Raw genomic sequence first — 22,665 nt, 5'->3', positions numbered from 1 at the left:
TTATCAGACATGACCAGCCTTATTAAACTAATAAACTCCTCTCATACTGTAGCCAGTTCAATGTACAGTTCATATTTGCAATAACCATGTGCGTATGTATACTGTGTGTGTGTGTGTATGTGTATATATATATATATATATATATATATATATATATATATATATATAGAGAGAGAGAGAGAGAGAGAGAGAGAGAGAGAGAGAGAGAGAGTGAGAGTGACACACACACACACACACACACACACACACACCTGTGAAAGGTGAATGAATCATCCTAACTTTTGGGAAGTTCACGTTGCTGGACTGTTGCTCTTCGCTTGTTTTGTAGTCAGCGAGCTGGAGAATTGCAGCAAAGTGGCACAAATCGATGTCTAGATGCTGTCTGAGCCGCATGGCTGCCATTCAGAAGAGTTCACATCTGAATTATCTGCAAATGAAAACTAATCCTATCAGGATACTGCATCTGTGTATCTGTGCCCAAACCTCTGCCTCGTCCTTCTGTGTGTGCACTTGTCCAGGACACTTCAACAGACGGATTGTTAGGAACGTCCGAGCTCTGCTTGTGAAGCCTTACACATGACTGCATGGCTTGGTTGGAATTCTGTGACTGGCTTACGGTATAAATGTGGAACTGGAGACCACAGACTCATTACATAGTGCACACAGATACACTTCCAGATACATTACATTACATCTCCACGCCGTGTGCACGCAGGAGCACACAGTTCAGAGATATCACATCTCTTATGCCTTGTGCTCCCTCACACTGACTTTCACTCACTCATGTGTTTGCATTCCACATCTACAGTTTAAAATAGATACTGAGGTGTGAACAACTGGTTTACCAAGTTCCCTGCATAATTATTGGCTCTCCTGTTGTAGATGAATCAAACCACTCTGTGAAAAGGGCTTTCCTGTTTATAAGCTACACCTTACACAGCATGTCTGAGATAAGAAATCTAAGGACAGAAATCTGAGATCAGGAATCTGAGATCAGAAAATTTCGCAGCATTGAAGTACAGTTATTAAAAGAAAAAAAGGTACAAAAATGTGTGTCTTATTGGCATGAATGAATTGAATAAAAAGTTGAATGATAAGTTTGAACTTATTTCTGTCTCTCCTTACCCCCATCTTTATCCCATATGTCCTTGGTGCGTGTTGGTTTGATGGCTACACCATCGTGTACCCGATTCCTCACTGTGGACAGATGATGAGGTAAGCCGCTGTTCTTATGTGTTTCAGCCATCTGGTGGTGTAGTGGTGTGTGTCTCTCATGAACAGCAGACTCGCTCTCATTCCTCCAACATTGCCTTCGGCATTGGTCTCATTCTTCACGCTGCTCTTCATAGATGGGTTTGGTTTTTGGTGAACCCAGCTGGTCTTGTTTCATAAAACAATGCAGGTGCCACACCTGTGGTGTGTGTGTGTTCACCACACCTGAGGTTCTTTGAGGATTTGCGATATGGCCTTCAGCTTCCCTCTGAAGAGCTGAGCTGAACTTCTTCTCTTTCACTGTTGACTGAGAGAGTTAGTCCAGTCTGATGTCAAGGGGAGTCAGTACTGAGAACAGTGTTATGCAGACCCCTAGTTCAAGGCCAGATGGATAGACTGAACCTGAGTCTGATCTGGGATCAGACACAGCAGGCTGTCCCTGCTGTGTTCTCATGTTGGTGTGTCCTGCATCTGTGTTTGAGCTCATGGAGGGTGTTGCCAAACAGAGTGGCTAAACTGGAAGAACTAGGATTTAAAGGCTTTCACAGGGACTTGTTTGACTTTCATGCTTAAAATAACATCAGAATCTTTTACCTTTTTGTGAAAGTGAAGGTGCTTGATTGTAAAACTACATGCTATTGTCCAAAGTGCTAAGTGACATATGTCATACATATTTACTTGAGATTTAGTTTTGAAAGACAGCATTAGGCTATACTTTATCACTGGCACCCTTTTGCTTAAGGGTGTGTGTGGGGGTGTGTGTGTGCGTAGTGTGTACGCAGTGTGTGTTTATGCGTGTGTGTGTGTGTGTGTGTGTGTGTGTGTGTGTGCGCGTGCATGTGTGTGCGCGTGCATGTGTGTAACCCTAGTCCTGTGGTTTCCTCCCTCTCGCTACGGTGGGACAGGGCACAAACAACATGGGTGCAGTCAAGCAGCCCACAGATGGTGACCTCACTCTTAACCACAGGCACTCTCATTTAAGTCTCCATCCTCCAAGATGTCTGAAAGTACCACGTCCTGTGTGCTCAGCTGTGTCACTTTAACACGAGGTTGCTATCTCAGCTAAAGTTAGACATTATGAGGCCATTAGTTGAGTTGGGCTGCCTGTGGATGTGTCAGTTTGTCTGTCTGTTTGTTTGTTTGTTACTTTTTTTCCCACTCATTTCACAATTTCTACCTTGTGTCTCTTACCTTTTACCTCTTACCTTTAACCTTTAATTCAGGGCCATTTGAAGTTTTCAGAGAGCAGTGGGAGGCCTGTGACACAGTATGGTGGTTGATGACGATGTTCAGATTTCTCTTGTCAGCAAAGTGCTCGTGCTTAACCACGCTAACACAGGCTGTCCATTTGTGAGAAATAAAGGTCACCTGGAGTTATTGACCCCAGGGGTCATAGAAGATGAGGGGCTTCACTGTCACCTCAGGCCAGGCAAATATGTGCACAGGTCAGAGTGTGTGTCCAAAGCACAGGTCTGCCCTGCAGAAATATGATTCAACAGCAAATGTTTTCTGATTTCATTTCTAAACAGAATTTATGCATAATACAGCTTAAGAGAACTTTAGGTACCTACTTTTTCTCCCTACCAGATATTTCAGGTATTTCTTTTTCAAAATGTAATATTTATGTAGAAAGGTTTATATTGATATAGAGAGGTTTTAAAATGTAGTGTGGAGAGGTTCATATTTATGTGGAGAGGTTATTTATTGGTGAATTATTGGTGTGACACTCATGGCGCGTGTTCCACAGTTTTAATAAAGTGTGACAGCAGGTCATATTTTGCTCTCTTACCTCCTTCATTAAGCAGAAGCGCATGCATAATATGGCCAGTAATAAGATTAATTAATAATTATAAATAACAAATCTCCTCGTGCAAATGAGAACATGGTACCAGCTTTCAAGCATTCACATGCCTTTAAAATGATAAACTCATTTTGGTCAAACTAGTCCTTCAACATGGAAGGGAAAAATCATCACAAGTAGAACATGTGAGTAAATGTCTGCCAGTGATTCAGATAATTCACTTGTTTTTTTTTTTAATGTTTGTTTGATATCAGATTTGTAGCTTTTAAGAGGTAACCAACTTGTACGTCTCAAGCATTTACTGTGTAAAACCTGGAACTCTAGTGTGTGAGGAGGAGCTGGAGTGAAGAGTCTGAGTTAAACATCTAAGACAATCAATAGATGGAATGAAAGAAATCAATACAGGCAATAAGCAAGCAAGCATGGAAGCAAGCTAGGTGAACGTACTCCGTGAATTCACGGTGAAGTTAAACCGCTCTGAAGTTTTGATTGGCATTGCTATGATTAGTCTTCACAACAGTCAGGCAGTACAGTGAGATGAAGGTTAAGTCATACCATATACCATGTATGATGGCGTTCGTATACCATGTATGATGACGTTCGTATACCATGTATGATGGCGTTCGTATACCATGTATGATGACGTTCATATACCATGTATGATGATGTTCGTATAGTGCGTATGATGACATTATGGTGCAATTTCCTTTTTCATGCATCTTCACTGAGCCTAGAATATGAACCCGTGCTGTCCAGACCATTTTCTCTCTCTATCATTCTCTCTCTGTCTCTCTCTCTCTCTCTCTCTCTCTCTCTCTCTCTCTCTCTCTCAGCAGTATCTGTGTCTCAGCCAATGGCTATGAAACAGTAAAATAGGAAAATAGGAAATAAATAGGAAACTGCCTTTCAGAAGCTTTGAAAGCACAGGAACCAGCTGTGCAGCTCACATGATCACAGGTCACATGATCACAGATGACACACTGTGTGTCTGGCAACCCGAGCCAACCATCACATCAGACACCTCTCATTCTTCTTACACACACACACACACACACACACACACACACACACACACACATACAGACATAGAGACTGACACAGAGACATACACACAGACACACGCACACACACACATACAGACATAGAGACTGACACAGAGACATACACACAGACATACACACGCACACACACACACACACACACACACACACACAAACACGGACCCACGCATAGATGCATACACACACAAACACACCAAAATAACCTATAAAATGCACCTGGTCCCCAGTACTTTGGCTAGCCTGCCTTCCTCTAAGGACTAAGAATCTTTTTTCATGGACATAAATAAATAAACAAATAAATAAATAAATAGTGCTCAAACATGTTTGACATGCCAAACCAGCCAAACAGAAACATGTACTTCTGTCGTCTGTAAACACTCACTGACTGAATGATCACATATCTGTAGTTATGGCAGAGATCTCTCATCAAGCTTGATTCCCCTTCGTTTTTAGTCAGACTTACACAATCAGTGTGTTTGAGATTCAGCGTTGTTGGATCAAGATGAATAATTGTGATGACCCATAAACTCACTCTGTAGTTCATATAAGACGGATTATTGTCCGATTTAATCGCAGCTACATTTGTGCTGACTGTGGGCTGAAGGCGTCTCTGACCTGTACTAAAACCATTACAGATGGTTCCTGTTCAGGGAGGAAAGAGAAACATCTAGTTTCATTCAGTTCACCTGTTTAAAAGGAATTGTGTGTGTGTGTTTGTGTGTGTGCATGTGCATACATGCTTACCATGCAAATGTGCGCACTTTTTGTCTCTTTGTGAAACAAAAGTTTGACATGGCCATATTTATCTTCAGTCGTAAAGTTTAGTGGAAAATCACTTTAAAATAAGTGGTGTGTGTGTGTGTGTGTGTGTGTGTGTGTGTGTAGAGGTAGATGAGCTATAATGTAGGGCCCCAACATGTGCCTTTCATTGGAGGATCAAAGGACAGGGGCACCCCCCCGCCGAGCAGCTCTGTTCCCAGATCATGTTACACAACCTTGTTACACACATTTGTGTTACCTGCTCAGTTACCTGCTCTTTGGCCTAATAAAGACTGTGTGGATGCGCCTTTCACCATCACTGGACACATCACCTTACCTGGTTAAAGGGGAGCTCCATCTGTGCTGGAGGTTTCCAGTCATATCAAAGTGAAAGAGACTTTAGAACTACACACACAGGGTTAGGCTTAACCTTAACCATAAGGGCTAACCCTGACTCTAAGCCTAACCCTAGACACAAAGACAGAGCAGCCAAGACAAACAAGCCTATATTAGAACTTGGAGGCCACATTTCATATGGCAGTCTGGAGATTTAAATGGATCCAGACCACGGGTGCACTTGACTGGAACTGGAGCCCTAATTCAGTTACACTGGTGTGCCTGGACAAATGACTAAAGCCAAATGGTAAGATCACACAACAACTGCCCTTAATCAGAGCAGTAGATATGCTCTCTCCAGTTACTGTAAGCTCAGTGGTTCAGGAAGTACAGCTTGTATTCATCCTGAAAAGCTCAGATACAACCAAACATACTGCAGTGTCAACGGCTGTAGTGTTTTTCCTTGCGTGGTATCAGTCTGTTCCCAAGCGAGCACCTGCTACTCTGACTGCTTGTGTGTGCTGGTGTACATGATCACAGGGGCCCAGTGCTGTGTTCACTTATTAATGAGGGGAGGGTACAGTTTTACACTTGCTTGGTGTTGTGCTAAGACATGGCTGCCTGCAGAGAACAGCAGTGTAGGGCCATGCTTGGAGAGGAAGTCCATCACTCTCTTCCTCATAAGGCCCTGGACATCAAAATAAAGTAGCAAGCATCACTCCACCTACATCTTCAGCACTCGGGAGACAATGTTTCCTGAGGACATACACCCTTGTGTGTGCATGTGCTTGCATGTCATTGTCTCTCTCTCCTCACAGACATCACACAATCTGAGGACACCACAGACAGTAAAGAGACTTGCTCTCCATGGCAAAGCTGAGTCAGGTCCAGTGTTTTCTTCTCAAATATGACCTTAATTGTAAGAAAACATAAAATATAAGAAAAATATAAACCATGTCTGGTCTCACTTTGGCTTTACATGGACACTTCTTCAAACTCAACAATACTTCACAGTAACTTCGTAGTGTGCTTTATCGTGGAGCATGTGTACAGAGAGCATGCCTGAATCCAGCTCTCATACTGTGTAAATGAGCATTATGAATGTGATGTGAGAAACACGTCAGAAGTGTGTCGACTACATTCTCACCACAGTCCTGGCAGACTCACTGAACCAGTTACTGCTGGGAGTTTCAGCGTATTTATAGCTGTGAGTCTGTTCTGGCTTTCTCGCATCTAAACCAGTTTCATCTCACTAACAATGATGTGCAAAATCACAGTAGTTTAGTGATGAATCTGAGCTCTCCACTGCACTGGTAGCAGCATGTCGGCTCCTTGCAGCTACGGTTGATGGGAGAGAGCTGCAGTATGGATGAAATTCCACAGTGTTGTGTTAGCTACATAACTGAGCAAAGACAATGGATGTGGAACACATGAATTCCTAAACAAAGCACAGTGTCACATGACTTCACGGTTGGGATTCTTGTGTGGAACTGAGAGACCGACAGTACTGTAACTGACCCAAAACAAAAGATATTTATGTATTTTAACCACACAGGAAGTTCCAGTTGTACAATAACATCTAAAAGGATCTGGCTGAGTGTTTTTTGTTGATATTTCTCAGGGTTCTGGCTGATCGAGAGCTTCGCTCACACATGTTTCTGTAGAAACTAGAGCAGGAGCTCTGGAATGTTCCCAGAAGAACTCTTGGCATAGCACAAGAGTGAATTGGCCTGTTTGTGAGGACAAAAGCACGTTATGCTGAATTGTCGTTTAGAGAGATTTTCTATAAGCTTATTTGTTTGCTGTTTTTAATAGGAAACATAGAAGGCAATGTGGTGCTACCATATACATGGTAGCAGAGGTATTTTTCATAGGATAGTAAAGAGTGATATTATTGTAATATAATGTATTTTATTAACATACTATTGTACAATGTATAATAATGATTACATTATATGAGCATATGATATACAAGCATATGATTTACAAACCTGGAGACTCCAAAACCTGTGAAAAGACACCAAACAAAACTAAACGGGAGAGAAACGTTCCTCAGTCCTCATGACTTTTATTTTGTCTGGAAGACCTTTCTGTATTGTTCAGTAGCAAGGCTTGGTAAAAAATTATATATTTTTCCATAGTACAAAAAAATTGCTCCAGCAGGCTGACAGCCATTTCGTGTTTGGTGTTAGGCTGTTTGGTGTTTGGTGTTGGGTTGTTTGGTGGCTTCAGCCATAATGAAGCCCTTTCAGTAAGAGCTGGAACAGGAGTAGTGTTACCAGTAGCACCTACAGTTTCTCATTTACCCGTTTCTGTGATAAAACATTATCCAATGTGAACAATTCATTTAGATCTTTTTGTTGGCCCAAGGGGTTCATATTTTAATATCCAAATTTTCTTTCTGTATGATGTGTTTTTTTTTATTTCACACTCATCAGTTAACTGTTGTTGGTTGAATCTTGGTAGTGATTCTGGTGGTCAATTTGCTTTGGGGTCTCTGTGCGTTTGAGAAAGGGGTTAGAGTTAGGCTTTTCACTAACACTGGACAGGGTTATCTGACCACAGTGCCTGTCAGCCGGTCCTGACAGGGTTTCTGACCACAGTGGCCATTAGCCAGTCCTGACAGGGTTATATGACCACAACAACCATTAGCGAGCTGACGCCAGTCATGAGAGTGTGGTAGTGGTAGTGTTTTGGAAATACCTGATAGATGTCCATGACCATGCTATATTAAAATGCTTTAGATGTTAGATGTTTTAGAAATTAGATGTTTTATCAGAGAGTGTAAAGATATATGTTTCCCCAGTTAGGTTGTACATTATTACAACCATGATCTGGAACTGAAAATTCCCCCCACCCCCCAAAAAAAGTAAATTATGAATGTGGTTATACTTAAGTGAAAATGCCAAAAGAGCCTGTTGTGGAAAGAGAAGCAATCCCAGTCTCACTGAGGTCTTTCAAATACATGCTGTTTACTTTAGGTTAAAAGGTTAAATGTTGAATATGCCTGTGGAAACATATCTCGCCTCTCAAATAAACATAGTTGTCAGTGGTCCAGTGGCCAGTGGTTCAGTCTGGAAAACCACACTGCGTAGTTCTGTGTCAGTGTTCTCCTGCCCCATTCATCAACTGTCTTAGACATCTGCCTCTTGCTCACAGCCAGCACACAGAGGAGGTTCAGCAGGGCTGCTGTGTCAGAATGGTTAGACAAGCTTGCTTGCCTGTAGCACGGCCATGTGAAGAAACATCAACCAACAGAACATCAACATAGGCTCTCAGTCTAAAACACCAACATATTCACCCCTCTTCAAGTCACAGTGACATCTTGCAAAGCTCATCACCTTTAGGCCTGTAAAGAACACACAGGGGTTACAAAACTAATGTGGGAATTAAGACTGCGTTGGTCAAACATGACACCTGCTCATAGTTGTTATTTGGGAATCAGCAACAGTATAGTGCCCTAATGGGTCAGCAGATGATCCCACCAGACAGACGAGGACCATTTCCAAAAGACACTTTCCCCACTGTTACTGATGGGAGGAAATTCAGGCTGTTTTTCAGATAAAGTAAAAGGTTCCTGTCTAGCCTGAGTGTGCGGAAAAAGGTTTTACTGTTGCTGTTTTGCTTTTTATCCTGTTTTTATCCAGACTGAAATTGTTTCAGTGCTGCCAGGCAGAGCTGAATTCCTTTACCACAGAAATTTACCACAAACTGAGTCCAAACAGTGCCAGCTCAGCTACAGTACAGATACACAGCAGTCCCTGCATTCTTCCTGTTGTAAGGGCCATTTGGTCTCAGTGAGGATGGCAGATCTTTGTCTTCCTGGGTTTATGAATGATGTTAACCAGGTCCAAACTCTGAAAGTGACCCACTTATGCTTGGGCCACCCCAGGTCATCTTTGGCCAATTACAGCATCTGCATAATAATAAAATAAAGGTAACCATGATAACCATAAAAGTAACTATGACTGATTTATTGCCGGACGGTAACTGACTGGGATTCTACATCCCCTGCTTATCTTAACCATAATCTCACTTTTAGATTCCTCTGTCATTCAGGCACTGCTTAATATGTACTTTCTATTACCTAAAACTGCAGAAGCTTTCTATCTTTTTTTTGTTTGTTTTTTTAATTCCAGAGGTTTAAGGAGGTTGCATAAGTTTAATTTGCTGGTCTGGACAAATAATTGTTCTCAGAGCTTTTAGCTGGTAATCATGTTACCTTCCTACCTGGACACCCTTACTGACATGCTGAAGGTGTAATGGCATGAAGGTGCCTCAGGGTGACTGTCTTCTGCAGGCGGATTATGGTTAGGATTGGGGTTAAAATTGGGGTTAGGGTTAGGATTGGGGTTAGGGTTAGGGTTAGGATTAGGGTTAGGTCTAGGATTAGGGTTAGGTTTAGGATTGGGGTTATGACTGAGATTGGGGTTAGGGTTAGGATTGGGATTGGGGTTAGGTTTAGGATTGGGGTTAGTATTGGGATTAGGGTTAGGATTAGGTTTAGGGTTAGGATTGGGATTAGGATTAGGGATAGGATTAGGATTGGGGTTAGGATTAGGGTTAGCTTTAGGATTGGGGTTAGGGATAAGATTGGGGTTAGGGTTAGGATTTGGGTTAGGATTGGGATTGGGGTTAGGATTGGGGTTAGGCTTCCATTTGTGTATGTACTGCATAGCTCAGAAAACCATACAGACTCCTGTGAGCCTCATGATCTCCACGCATATGTCAGTGGCAGCCAGTCTTACACAGAACACCACGTGAGCTTCATTCATGAGATCACTTCATTATTTCAGTAAGGGATGTGAGAAGAAGGGTTGTGTGGTCCAAAATAGTAGTGAATGTACAGGTGATATTTTACAGAACCACAACAAGCTGATGTTTCTCACAGCTGTTATCAGCCTTTTCCAATGAAGGACCAGATATTTGGCCAGTAAAAGATGCAGGTTTGAAGACTCCAGAAACTATAAGTGCATTAAATTAGATAAATTCCAAAATGCACAAGCATGCCTTTGATGGAGGTGTGCAGAATTTAATGTATTAAGGCATGAAAATGGAGAAGTCAAAGTCACTTTATTGTCATTCAGACTATACAACAAATACAAGTAGTGCATAGCTGAACGAGGTTGCGTTTCTCCAAACGCCGATGTGCAAATATACACTATACATAAAGGTAAGTGCACGAGACATGACAGTATAAATACAAAATAAATATATAAAAAAATATATATATAGTACAAGTATACACATATTATTGCACATAGGAATACAATACTGCACATTGTATATAGAAACTATTCACATTGTTCCAGTGATTATTGCACAGTGTAACCGGTATTGTAACTTAGCACTGGAAAATGTTGATAAGGTGCTCACAGAGAGAACATTATAATTATTGCACAAAGTAGCTACATATGAAGATGGGGGTGTGGGTTATAAATAGTGATCATAATAGTTCTATGTTTCTAGGTATAAAGTAAAATAAAATAAATGTGGTGTGTATTGTTAAAGGGAGTTGAGAAGTCTAATGGCCTGTGGGAAGAAGCTCTTGTTAAATCTGGCAGTCTTGCACCGCATGCAGTGGTAACGTTTACCAGAGGGCAGAAGGCTGAACAGTCTATGGTCGGGATGGGTGGGATCCCTGACCATCTTGGAGGCTCTGCTGAGGCAGCGTGACAGGTATAGACCTTGTATGGATGGAAGTGAGGTTCTGATAATTTTCTCTGCTGTCCTCACCACTCTCTGGAGAGATTTCTGGTCTGAGGCGGTGCAGCTGCCATACCAGACTGGGAGGCTGCTGGTCAGAATGCTCTCTATGGGGCCTCTACACTGACCCACCTGGACAAAGGGAGGGTTAATTATGTTAAAATGCTGTTTGTCGACTACAGTTCAGCATTTAACACTATCATCCCCTCCCTACTTACTACTAAGTTGGAGGATCTAGGACTGCATACATCCCTGTGCGACTGGATCTCCAACTTCCTAACAGACAGACCACAATTAGTATGGGTGGGCATCCACCCTCACCCTCAGCACTGGAGATCCTCAGGGTTGTGTCCTAAGCTCCCTGCTCTACTCACTGTACACCTACGACTGCGCAGCCACTTCCAGCTCCACCATCATTATGAAGTTCGCTGACGATACTGTCGTCATGGGCCTGATCTCGGACAACGATGAGAAGGCCTACCTGGAGGAGATTAAACACCTGGAAAACTGGTGCCAGGGAAATAATCTCCCCCTAAACGTCAGCAAGACAAAGGAGCTGATTGTGGACTGCAGCAAGAAGCAGGAGCGGCACTACCAATCTGTGAGGATCAATGGAACCATGGTGGAGAGCATAGACAGTTTCAGGTACCTTGGAATTCACATCTCTCAGGACTTGTCCTGGTCCCACCACACCAACTCCTTGGCAAAGAAGGCTCATCAGCGTCTTTACCACCTCAGATGCCTAAGAGATTCAGACTGCCCTCCAAGGTACTGTGGAACTTCTACACCTACACTATCGAGCGCATCCTCACGGGGAACATCACAATCTGGTTTGGGAACAGCACCAAGCAGGACAGACAAGCACTCCAGAGGGTGGTGTGTTCAGCAGGGCGCATCAGTCATACGGAACTTCCTGACCTGCAGACCATCTATTACAAGCGGTGCCAGACCAAGGCCAGGAGGATTGTGAAGGACCCCACCCATCCCAACAATAGGCTCTTCTCTCTGTTGGGGTCAGGGAAGCGCTTTTGTTCCCTGAAGACCAATACAGAGAGACTGAAGAGGAGCTTCTTGCCACAGGCCTTTTGGGCCCTGAATCAGGGCAACTGATAAACTGTGGGGACCAGCACCACCATGTGACTGTAAATCTGTAAATTTGTAAACTGGAATTGTACATTGTGTATATATACATATTATGCATATACTGTACATACATTGTTATATATTTTTTGTATTTTTGTATATATATATTTCCTTATGTACCCCTGTTTCTTTTCCTCAGTTTGGACAGAGCACTCACAAAATCATTTCACTGCGAGTTATACCATGTATGACTATGTACGTGACAAATAAACCAAACTTGAACTCGAACTCTATAGAACAGAGGATAGAGGATAGGAGATGGAAGATTTGCTGTCCTCATCCTTTGCAGGAAGTGAAGGCGCTGCTGTGCCTTTTTGATGAGGGAAGTGGTGTGTATAGTCCATGTCAGATGATCTGTAATGTGCACCCCTAGAAACTTGATGCTTCTCACTAACTCTATGGCAGTATCATGGATTGTGAGTGGAGTATGTACCATGTGCTTCCTCCTGAAGTCGACAATGATTTCCTTTGTCTTGTTGACATTCAGTGACAGGTTGTTATTGTTGCACCAGATGACGAGTTGATATACTTCCTCTTTGTATGCCGAGTCGTCTTCATTGCTGATGAGGCCCACTACCATGGTATCATCTGCAAACTTGATGATGTGATTCAAGTTGTACTTGGCACAACAATCATGAGTCATCAGGGTGAACAACAGAGGGCTTAACACACAGCTCTGGAGAACTCCTGTGTTCATGATGATGGTCTCAGAGGTGAGAAACAGACACATAGTCTTTTCAGTATGGTGTTTAGCTGACCACAGTACTGGTCTTTCTTTAGGGTATTTAGCTGATCACAGTACTGGTCTTTCAGTAGGGTGTTTAGCTGATCACAGTACTGGTCTTTCAGTAGGGTGTTTAGCTGACCACAGTGCTGGTCTTTCAGTGGGGTGCTTAGATATGTAAACTGTGGTGCCTGCTGTTGGCTCCACACTATGCTGGTCTTTCCATTGTGTGTTTCCATTGTGTATTTGGCTTCTGTCACACTGCTCTGGTTATTGGCTGACTCGCACCTGGAACTATGAATTCTGCAAACCGTGACATCTCTGTGTGACTCCATGTTTCTCATCTCTGTAAGCCTGCACGCACAAACACCTGCATGCACACGCACACAAGCGCGCACACATGCCTGCACACACACATGCCCACAAGCACACATACACACCTGTACAGCTACATCCCTGCACGCACACAGGCCTGTACAGCTACATGCCTGCACGCACACATGCCTGCAGGCACACAAGCATGTCCACTTACGAAAACCCAACAACCAGTCTGACATGGTGAATCTACTGACTTACAGGAACAGGCTAACGTAGCACAGGGGCATGTGAATATGCATCTGATCTGTTCCACGCCAATAAATGTTGGCTAGTTCGACTCCAGTACTGTTGAAATATCATGAGGAGTGTGAACTCATAGAAGATCATGTCTAATTAGGATTGTGTCTGTGTGTGTGGGGGGGGGGGGGTCTCTGTGTGTGTGGGTGTGTTTTTCCAAAAACATATTGCTATCTTATGAGATCTTATGGCTAGAAGAACACACTTTTGTTTCCCAACCCTCTCCTCTGTTTGTTTTTGGGGTTTTTTGAATGAATGAACTTCAAACACACGGAAACACAAATAAGACCTACAGATGGAAGACTTACACAATGGACAGAGTCCCACCCTCTGCCTGTCTGCAGCTGTGTGAGAGAATAACAAAAAGCACTCAACGTCAAAGAAGTTTAGAAAGATTTTACCCTGGGAATGGTTTTTAATGAAAAAAAAAAAAAAAACTCAGAAGGAAACACTCACTTTCCAAAATATTTTTATCATGTCTGTCTCACCCTAACCATGACCCTGTCTGTCTCACCCTGAACGTATTTGTCTCACCTTAACCCTGATCATATCTGTGTCACCCTAACCTGGTCTGTCTCACCCTAACCCTGACCCTGTCTGTCTCTCCCTAACACTGACCCTGTCTGTCTCACCATTCCAGTCTTTCCTCACACTTCTACCGGAGGTCTGGAAGTTTGAGGGTGTGGTGCACTTTTATTTATTTCTAGCACAACGCTCTCCTGGACTAAGATTGTTGTTGTCATTGCTGAGAACTGCTGGAGCCACGCCCCCTGTCACTACTGGAGCCACACCCCCTGTCACCACTGGAGCCACACACCCCCGTCACCACTGGAACCACGCCTCCTATCACCACTGAAGCCACACACTCCCCATCACCATGACGCTTCTCCTATCACCACCACACTTCTCCTATCACCACGGTGGCAAACCTTGCTGTTAAACTTCGACATTCTCTCTGTTTCCTCTTTAAGCCCCTGATATTTTTCCAACTTCTCATATTCCTTGTTTAAATCACTTGGGACAGCCACATCTATTACTAGTGTGTGTGTGTGTGTGTGTGTGTGTGTGTGTGTGTGTGTGTGTGTGTGTGTGTGTGTGTGTACATGTATGTGTGTGTTTCTAGAGACTGACAGTGGCTCTGTCGTATATGTGATTGACATCCCTCAGCATGCACCACTGGGTTTGTTTACACTCACTCGACTTTGTGCTTAAACAATCTAGATCTGGACGGAACTTCCTATCAGTCTGAACCCACAGTAGCTGTGAGATTAATATGCAAGTGGGATCTGCGTTCTAGTGACAGACTCTCATTATTAATTGAGAACATGAATTAAGTCTTTTTATTAGGTGTATATGATTAATTCATTTAAATAATGGGAGAGGGCACATGCCATATTTTGCACAGAGACATAAATGTTGTGCTGTAGTTATTTGGACTGGAGAAGGTAGCCGTGCTCCTCCTGGAGACGTGGGCCAAGTACTGAAACATGCCAGTCCGTAGTCTCAGATGATCTAACCCGGGCACGGCATGGACGTCTGTAGGCTCTGAGTTTCCTGGCTAGCAGAGGCCCTCCCATCAGCCTCGTCCACTCCTCCCTCTTTCTTCTCTTTCTCCTCCTCCTCACTTCCTCTCCTTTATTCCTAACTGCTGCTGGTATTTCCTGGTCTATTGTATGCGAGCAAGTTTGACCCACCCAGCCTACCCTTCACTCTCTCTCACACTGTATGTGTGTGTGTGCATGTGTGCGCTTGTGTGTGTGTGTGTGTGTGTGTGTGGATCAGCCATCTGTATTATAGTGAGTGAAGTCACACCATCCATCAGAAACATCGTATGGCTACATGGTTTGGCCACAGGTCTCTAGCATTCTGAAGAATTCCACATATCTGCCTGTCTCTCTGCCTGTTTCTGTGCCTGTGTCTCTGGTAGTGAGGTTGCTTGTGTAGGCACAGCAGATTAGTTGATATGCAGCTAGAGTGGCAACAACTACATACTTACTTACAACAACTTACTGACTTTGTTTCCGTCAACCAGAAGGTTGAACGAGACTTCCTAGTGGAGATGACCTCACAGCCTTGCTGGCAGGTGAGTAGGGCTCTCTGCAGGTTGGCAGATGGTCTGTGCTGATGTCACTGGTGGCGATGCCTCTGTGGTGTCTAGAGAGAGATGGCATGCTGTTTTGACATGAGAACTCAAAACTGCTGAGCTGTAGCAATGCATTGAGCACTGCACATGTTTCCCAGCTGTGCATGTGCATGTGTAATATCATTAGTTATCATTATCACAATACTGGCCTCTGTGAAATTGATCGTGTCAAAAGCTGCAACATGCAAATATGTATGAAATAAAAACAAATATTAGCTCAGGTGGCTCAGGTAGCTCAGGTTGAATGGTTTGCTGTTGTGGAGTTTTCTGAGCTTGATATTTTGGTGGCAAACATTTCATCACCAATCGAGGTGACCATCAGTGCGAGCGTCATTGTGTGCATAGTCGTGGGATTTTTTTTGTTTAGTTTTTTGTTATATAGAACATATATATATATATATAACTGAATGAGATCATACATCAAACCATCCTTGACACTCCAGGATTAATACCAAAACCACGTATCCAGAGAACTGATTTCTGATGCCCATGGAAAAGCTGAACCAAGCTAAAACCCAGCCTCCCTCTCCCCACTGCTGTTGGGGGTTGGGTTACCCATCACACTGCACAACACAACCTGTTTTCCCTGGATCAGTTGCTAGCATTATCAAGTCTGTGTTGTTGCACCGTTCACTAATCCAGCAAGCAGGCAGCACCTGAACAGCAGCTCTGGAGGTTTGCTGCTAGCTTAGCTGCTCTACACTTTCTCTCGCTGCTTTAGTGATGTGATATACTGTAGCTATTGTTCCAAGTGCTCTGTAATCAGAGAGCTGGGTGATGCTGTCACTAGGAATGAGCTATAATGGCCCTGCAGTGGGTCGCCCCCTAGTGGCCACCAGGGAAGTTCAGCCTGCAAACCTCTGGGCTTTCCTGGTAGAGAAGGAGACAGACAGGATCTGACAGCTGCAGGAAAGAGCAAAGCTACATTTGCATTATGGCCCTTTTAGATGGAGCTTTAAGGAATTTGATCCCTGTGTTCCACCAAATAACAGCAGCTAAAGAAGGTGTAATACTGACTGAGTTAGCAGAATCCTCAGAGCAAAATATGTGTTTGAATCTGTCATCACAACTGTGTCATAATTCAGATGTTCCATGTCTGTTTATTTTAGAGATTAAGGAAACTCAATACCTACAATTGTATTTCCAAAGATAATTCCAGTCAGTGATGGCTGGTGGCAAGAGTTGTTGTTAGTAATTGTGTTTTAGAACGGCAGAGGTTAGGTTAGAGGAGTTGGGTTAGTAATTGTGTTTTAGAATGGCAGTGAGCTTTTAGTCATCTTATCATGGCATCAGCACAGTCTGTCTCAGGGAAGTGAGATATCACTCTGTGTATATGACTGTGTATGTGTGTGTGTGTGTGCGTCTGCATGCATGTGCGTGCGTGTGTGCATGTGTGTCTGTGTGTGTGTGTGTATGTGTGTGTGTGTGTGTGTGTGTGTTTCAGTGCTCTGTGACTCTCTGAGCTCATGAACAGTGAGATCTGGCCATGTGCTATCACTTTTATCTGGAGGTCAGGCTCTCTTCCACAGTTGGAGAATGAACCCTACCCACTCTCATCCCATGGAGTTATTTATAAACCATCATAGTACATATGGAGAATGAACCCCACCCACTCCTACAACCCATCACAGTACATATGGAGCCGGTCTGTGCTCATGACTCACATATGCTCTCTGATTCATCCAATTTAAAGGCGTAATGAGTGTATTGTTTTTTCTTTTATTGTTAATAATATGTTACATTTATACATATATTTATGTTTTATTATTCTTATTTACTGTAGATTTCATGACTTTATAACTAAATTGCTCCAGAAAAGAAAAACATTCCATTCCATTTTTTTTCCTTTAGTGATCAACAGTCATTGTAACAGTGTAGCTGTCATTGTAACACTGTAACCATTGTAACCCATTGAAGGAAATAGTGCTCATAGTCTTTGCTACTATTGTTGGTTAAAGTTATGTTGTACTTGTGCGTGTGTGTGTGTGTGTGTGTGTGTGTGTGTGTGTGTGTGTGTGTGTATACGTGCACAAGGCTGTATGTGGGTGTGGGTGTGTGCACATGTGTGTATTTGTGCACACATCCACGCAAGTGTGGGAGTGTCTGTGTGTGTGTCTGCAGGCATGCGTGTAGGAGAGTTCATGTGTGTGTGAGCTTGTGTGCGGGAGAGTGCATGTGTGTGATGGCATGCCAGAGCGAGATTGTGTGTGTGCGGGCAAGCGTGTGGGAGAGAGAGAGAGTGTGTGTGTGTGTGTGTGTGTGTAGCACAGCTGTGATGGAAGGTGAGGTGTGTCCCTGAATTCACAATTTTTATTGTGCCTGGATTTTTCAGCTTGTGACCATGACATCTTTATTTTCACATGACAGATTCATGGACCAAAGCTTCAGTAGCCCTAATGACAGCCTGCCCCTGGAACACTCCAGAACATAGTGGCTATGTCAGAACAGCAGATAGCGTTTTGTGCATTGTTTTGTTTGGTTTGATAGTTTGATGTCTGCCGTATCTGTCACTGAGGGCTCCGTCTCCGCCCAAACCACAGCTCTCTCTAATGACATAATGGGATCTGTGGTAAGAGGTCACCCTGCTGCAGGTCCTCTGGAACAGGATGTCGATAAGGCTGGCTTTACTCCATGCTCGAGACCCCAGTGGTTTGAGCCACAAAATGTTTGTGCTCTAGAATGACCAGAGTTGACCAAGATTCCAATTATATCTGTGTTTTTAATAAAGCTGATGGAAAACCCTGAACATTCTGGAACATGTCGGAAGAGCAGATAGCTGTGAGGTGCCAGGAACCCTGCAGCAGGAGTGAGGGACTTCGTGACAGATCACAGCTCACTTAGTCCATGGTTAACCTGACCTGTATAGACCACACCCTGGTCCTATAACCCTTATAGACCCTTATAGGGTCCTATAACCCTTATTATTGTATACAGATGCTGTTAGAGAGTAACTGTGAGGGTGTTTGCATGTGTATGGGTGTCCAGCCCACTAGAGGGCAGGTCCTAGCGATGGCCTATAGGAGCTACTCAGTATTTTGACACTCGTAGAATGCAGCAATTTGATTGGCTGCAGTGCTTTGCAGGGTGTGGCAGTCTGTTCATCCTCACTCAGATGAGTTTCTCTAACCAGCTATTAAACTGCAAGGTTATGGTTTCTTTGGGGTTTTTTGGGGGTGGGGGGTGACCAAAATAGCACAGGAAAAAAACACTAATTAAAATATTAAAATCTAATATTTGAATAAGACTCTGGCATGGCAGTAGTTCCAGAGAGAGAGAATTGCACTGTGCTGCTGAGTTGTTTATTGCTAACAGGCAACCAGCCTGTCGTGTCGTCTGTCACTGCTATATCACGTAGGTCTGTCGCGTTGTCTATCACTGCTGTATCGCACACACCTGTCATGTCATCTATCAGAGCTGTATAATGTACGCCTGTCATCTGTCACTGCTGTATCACACACAGCTTACAGTTCAGCTGGGCACATCCGTAAAGCAGAAACTCCTAATAAGAGCTCCTTGGTTCCAGGATCTATAGGAGCCTGAAGCATGAAGTTAGAATCAAAAGGCTGGAACTGCTCACAACTTATGAGTGCCAGAATGAACCCAGCCTAGCACTCAGGTAACACAGTAAAGACTGACTGGGTTAACCTTGAGCCTTGATTTTACATATGGTTACATTAGACTGCATTGTAACCATACTGAAAACATGGTATATTTATTATCACTTCCAGCTGTTGCATTCATGTTTGAGCAGACTGGGTCAGCACTTTGCTTTCTAAACAAGCCTTTGAAATGACGCAGGCCACAGGAAATGCACACATATCACAGTTGAGTGTGTATCGTCATGAAGCCGTAGAGGCTGCATGCATAGCGCAAGTGCTGTAATGTATGCTGTAACTCTCCACTTCTCTTTAATAGTCTCTGGTTTGTCCACTGGGGAGGTGCTACATCAGCAGTGCCCACACAAGTGTTTACACTCCTGTAAACTGTGGGGAGTGACCTAAACAGTTATGTTACTGTGGTCATCAGAGACATTAAAGAAGCTGGAACAGTGTGGCTGGGTGAGTGGGTGGGTGTGTGTGTGGGTGGATGGGTGTGTGTGTGTGTGTATGTGTGTCTGTGTGTAGACGTTATCAGGGAGGATACTGGCCCTTTGGCCTTCTGCCCAGTGTCATTATAGTGTAAATGGATAAAGAAGTAATTTTAATTATGTTTGGGAATTTGATCCAAATAGACTGGAGCAGGTCCACTCTGCATGTTATTACAGTGCCTGCTCTCATTCCTGCCTGACAGTATCTCTCTCCGCTCTCTCTCTTCCTCTCTCTCTCCCACCTCTCTTTCCCTGTCTCAGTTTAACATTGTTTAGAGATCTTAAATTGCACTGTAACTTTAGGTTAGTTATGTTTATTTTCCATAGTAATTCCTTATTCAGTGAATATTCGGTTAACGATTCATTCATTCATTCAATGAATCAATGAATATTGGTCTGTCAAACTTATTTATTTCAGTGATACATTGTTGCATTCACATGACTAATTAATGTTTTAGCGGCTTGACCTCTTTTGCCATATTTGGATTCATGATGCGTTTGTTGATAATAACACTTGATAAAATGACTCCTCCATTATTCCTCCTGTCCACTCCCTCCACTCTCAGAAGGCACTAAGACAGATTAAAGGCTCCAGAGTAGGAGTACCGTCTGTCTCAGGTCTCGGACACCATTAATACTCCACACTGCGCTGGTTTTAAAGTTCTGGCAAATGGTCTGTACTCAGACTTTTCTCCCAGCAGAGAATGGAAAGTGCAGAAAAGAGGGCACCCTGCTCACTCAGGAGCTCCCAGCTGAGCTCCTGTCTGTGATCACCAAGTCCTAAATGATTCGGGATCACAGCAGTCCCATGGGTCTAATTAGACTAACTCCCTGGAGGGGTGTCCCGCAGCACAGTGTGTGTGGATGTCTTTGTGACCAGAGCCCCAAATGTGGCATGGGCTCAGGGTTATGATACCATGCACATGCTTGTGATGCCAGCCAAGAGCCACTAAGGGACATTATACCATTATACCACTACACTGACATTATACCATTATAACACTATATTGATATTATACCATTAAACCACTATACTGACATTATGCCATTATACTATTATACCATTATATTGATATTATACCATTATACCATAATACCATTATACTGATATTATACCATTATACTGACATTATACCATTATACCACTATACTGACATTATACCATTATATCATTATACTGACATTATGCTGATGTTATATCATTATATCGACATTCATGCTGTTGATCACACAGATCAGCCAGCTCCTTCTCTACAGTTCTTGATTTATCCTCTGGTGTGGGCCAGGTATTATTGAGATTACACATTATAGGTGTGTGTGTGTGTGTGTGTGTGTGTGTGTGTGTGTGTGTGTGTGTGTGTGTGTGTGTGTGTGTGTTGATGTTTGGATATGTCTTGGATCACAGATGTGATTTTACAGAATGAGAAGCAAGTGGCTTGTTAAAGTTAAGCTTCAAACAGGGCAGCGCTTGATGAGAGACACAGAAAGACACAGAGAGAGACAGAGAGACACGGAGACACAGAGAGAGACAGAGAGACACGGAGACAGAGAGAGGATGTGCAAGTGCGTGTGGCGGGATGGGGATCTAAACAGAGACAGAGAGAGACAGAAAGTTTACGTTGCTACAGCTGCCTGTGGTTTCTTGTGCTGGGGGCGTGACTATGCAAATGAGACAACATGCAGGGGGTTGGCTGGAGGTTGGCTCAGTCTGTGAGTAATGTTTACTCGCCTTCTCTGTGGCCCTTCCATTGGCTGCCTGATAAAATCTTCAATTGTTTGCCATTTTCATGAAAACCATGCAAATGGCGGCAAACTCTGAAGTAAACAGTGAAGTGGAGGTAAGTGTGTATTTTGCATGTTTGTACAGAGTTATGCTGTCTGGCTATGGCATTGGTTTGAAAACTAACATGTTCCTGCTGAGAGAACTGTGTGCAGAGAGATTCTTTTAAAGCACTAATATTTAAGCTGCTTGTTGAATCTGTCTTTGATGAAAACTATTTTGAAATGTATTTATTTTTTCAAAGAATTTACCTGATAACGATATATAAGATTATATAGATACAGTGGTGTCATTTAAAGGTGTTTGCTTGTATTTGATTCAAAGTGTTTGAGTCTGGGTGTTTGAGTTGGTTTGAGTGGTTTCACAGAGCACAGTGGCTAAAACAATGCCAGGAAATATATATAGTATGTTTTATATGCTTTGAGCCCAAAGGACATTTGAAACTTTCTGCATTAATGTTTGTTTTTGATCTGCACCTGTATGAATGTCAGTTAGTTTATAATACAGATGCTTTGGTTCAGTGGAGTAAGGAAAGATGGAGGGTTAGGATGGAGGACTTTGAGGGTTAAAGATGGAGCAGTGTTTTGCCTGCACTTTTTGCATGTGAGAGGCTCCCTGTGTTCTTAACACACGCACACACACACACACACACACACACACACACACACACACACACACACACACACACACTGCCCTCTATTGGTCTCGCTCACAAAGAGCTCTGCTGTGTCTGCACAAACAACCACACCATTCACTGCTTCCACTTCTCACGCCGCAGCTAATGCTGAGATACTGCTGGAGGAGTTAGCCTAGCCTCCTACACCCACCTGCACACTGTGGAGGAGTTAGCCTAGCCTCCTACACCCACCTCCACACTGAAGAGGAGTTAGCTTAGCTTCCTACACCCAACTCCACACAGAGGTGGAGTTAGCCTAGCCTCCTACACCCACTTGCACACTGTGGAGGAGTTAGCATAGTTATTAAGTCTTGAAAATTGTGGTAATCATATGAAAATTAAAAAGTTCTTTGACTTTGAATTCTTAGGAATCTTATTCAAATTTTGTCCTGAAAGTGTTTGATAGTTCAGTGCTACTGGCAGTTTTCTTTCTTGGGTTTGTGTGCTCTTCGTTCAGAGTGTCTCGGAGTGCTGTTTTATAGGTCAGGGCCAAAACCAGTGCAACTTAGAAAGGAAAGTAAATCTGCAACAGGTATAATAGAAAGCATTCTTTAATCACGCCCAAAGCTGGCGCTCCTGAGGAGCATTGTAAACACTGCATTGTAAACACTAATAATGCTTA

General features: G+C 43.2%; 1 protein-coding gene across 2 annotated transcripts in view; it reads left to right on the top strand.

Annotated features, from left to right (window-relative positions):
• Positions 1-22,665, top strand: part of septin4b (septin 4b) — a 39,819-nt gene that overhangs the window by 3,883 nt on the left and 13,271 nt on the right. The window contains exon 1 of one of the 2 annotated variants that reach the window (XM_035528461.2): positions 19,617-21,425. The exons of the other annotated variant lie outside the window; for it this stretch is intronic. Within the exon in view, the coding sequence (XP_035384354.1) occupies positions 21,375-21,425 (51 nt within the window). The 5' untranslated portion in view covers positions 19,617-21,374. Of the gene's footprint in view, positions 1-19,616; positions 21,426-22,665 lie in introns of those variants that run through there. 2 annotated transcript variants of the gene reach the window in all.

This window comes from Electrophorus electricus, chromosome 11 (assembly GCF_041902795.1).
Source record: "Electrophorus electricus isolate QZ-2024a chromosome 11, ASM4190279v1, whole genome shotgun sequence".
Lineage (NCBI taxonomy): Eukaryota > Metazoa > Chordata > Actinopteri > Gymnotiformes > Gymnotidae > Electrophorus > Electrophorus electricus.
This window is presented reverse-complemented; position numbering and strand designations above follow the sequence as displayed.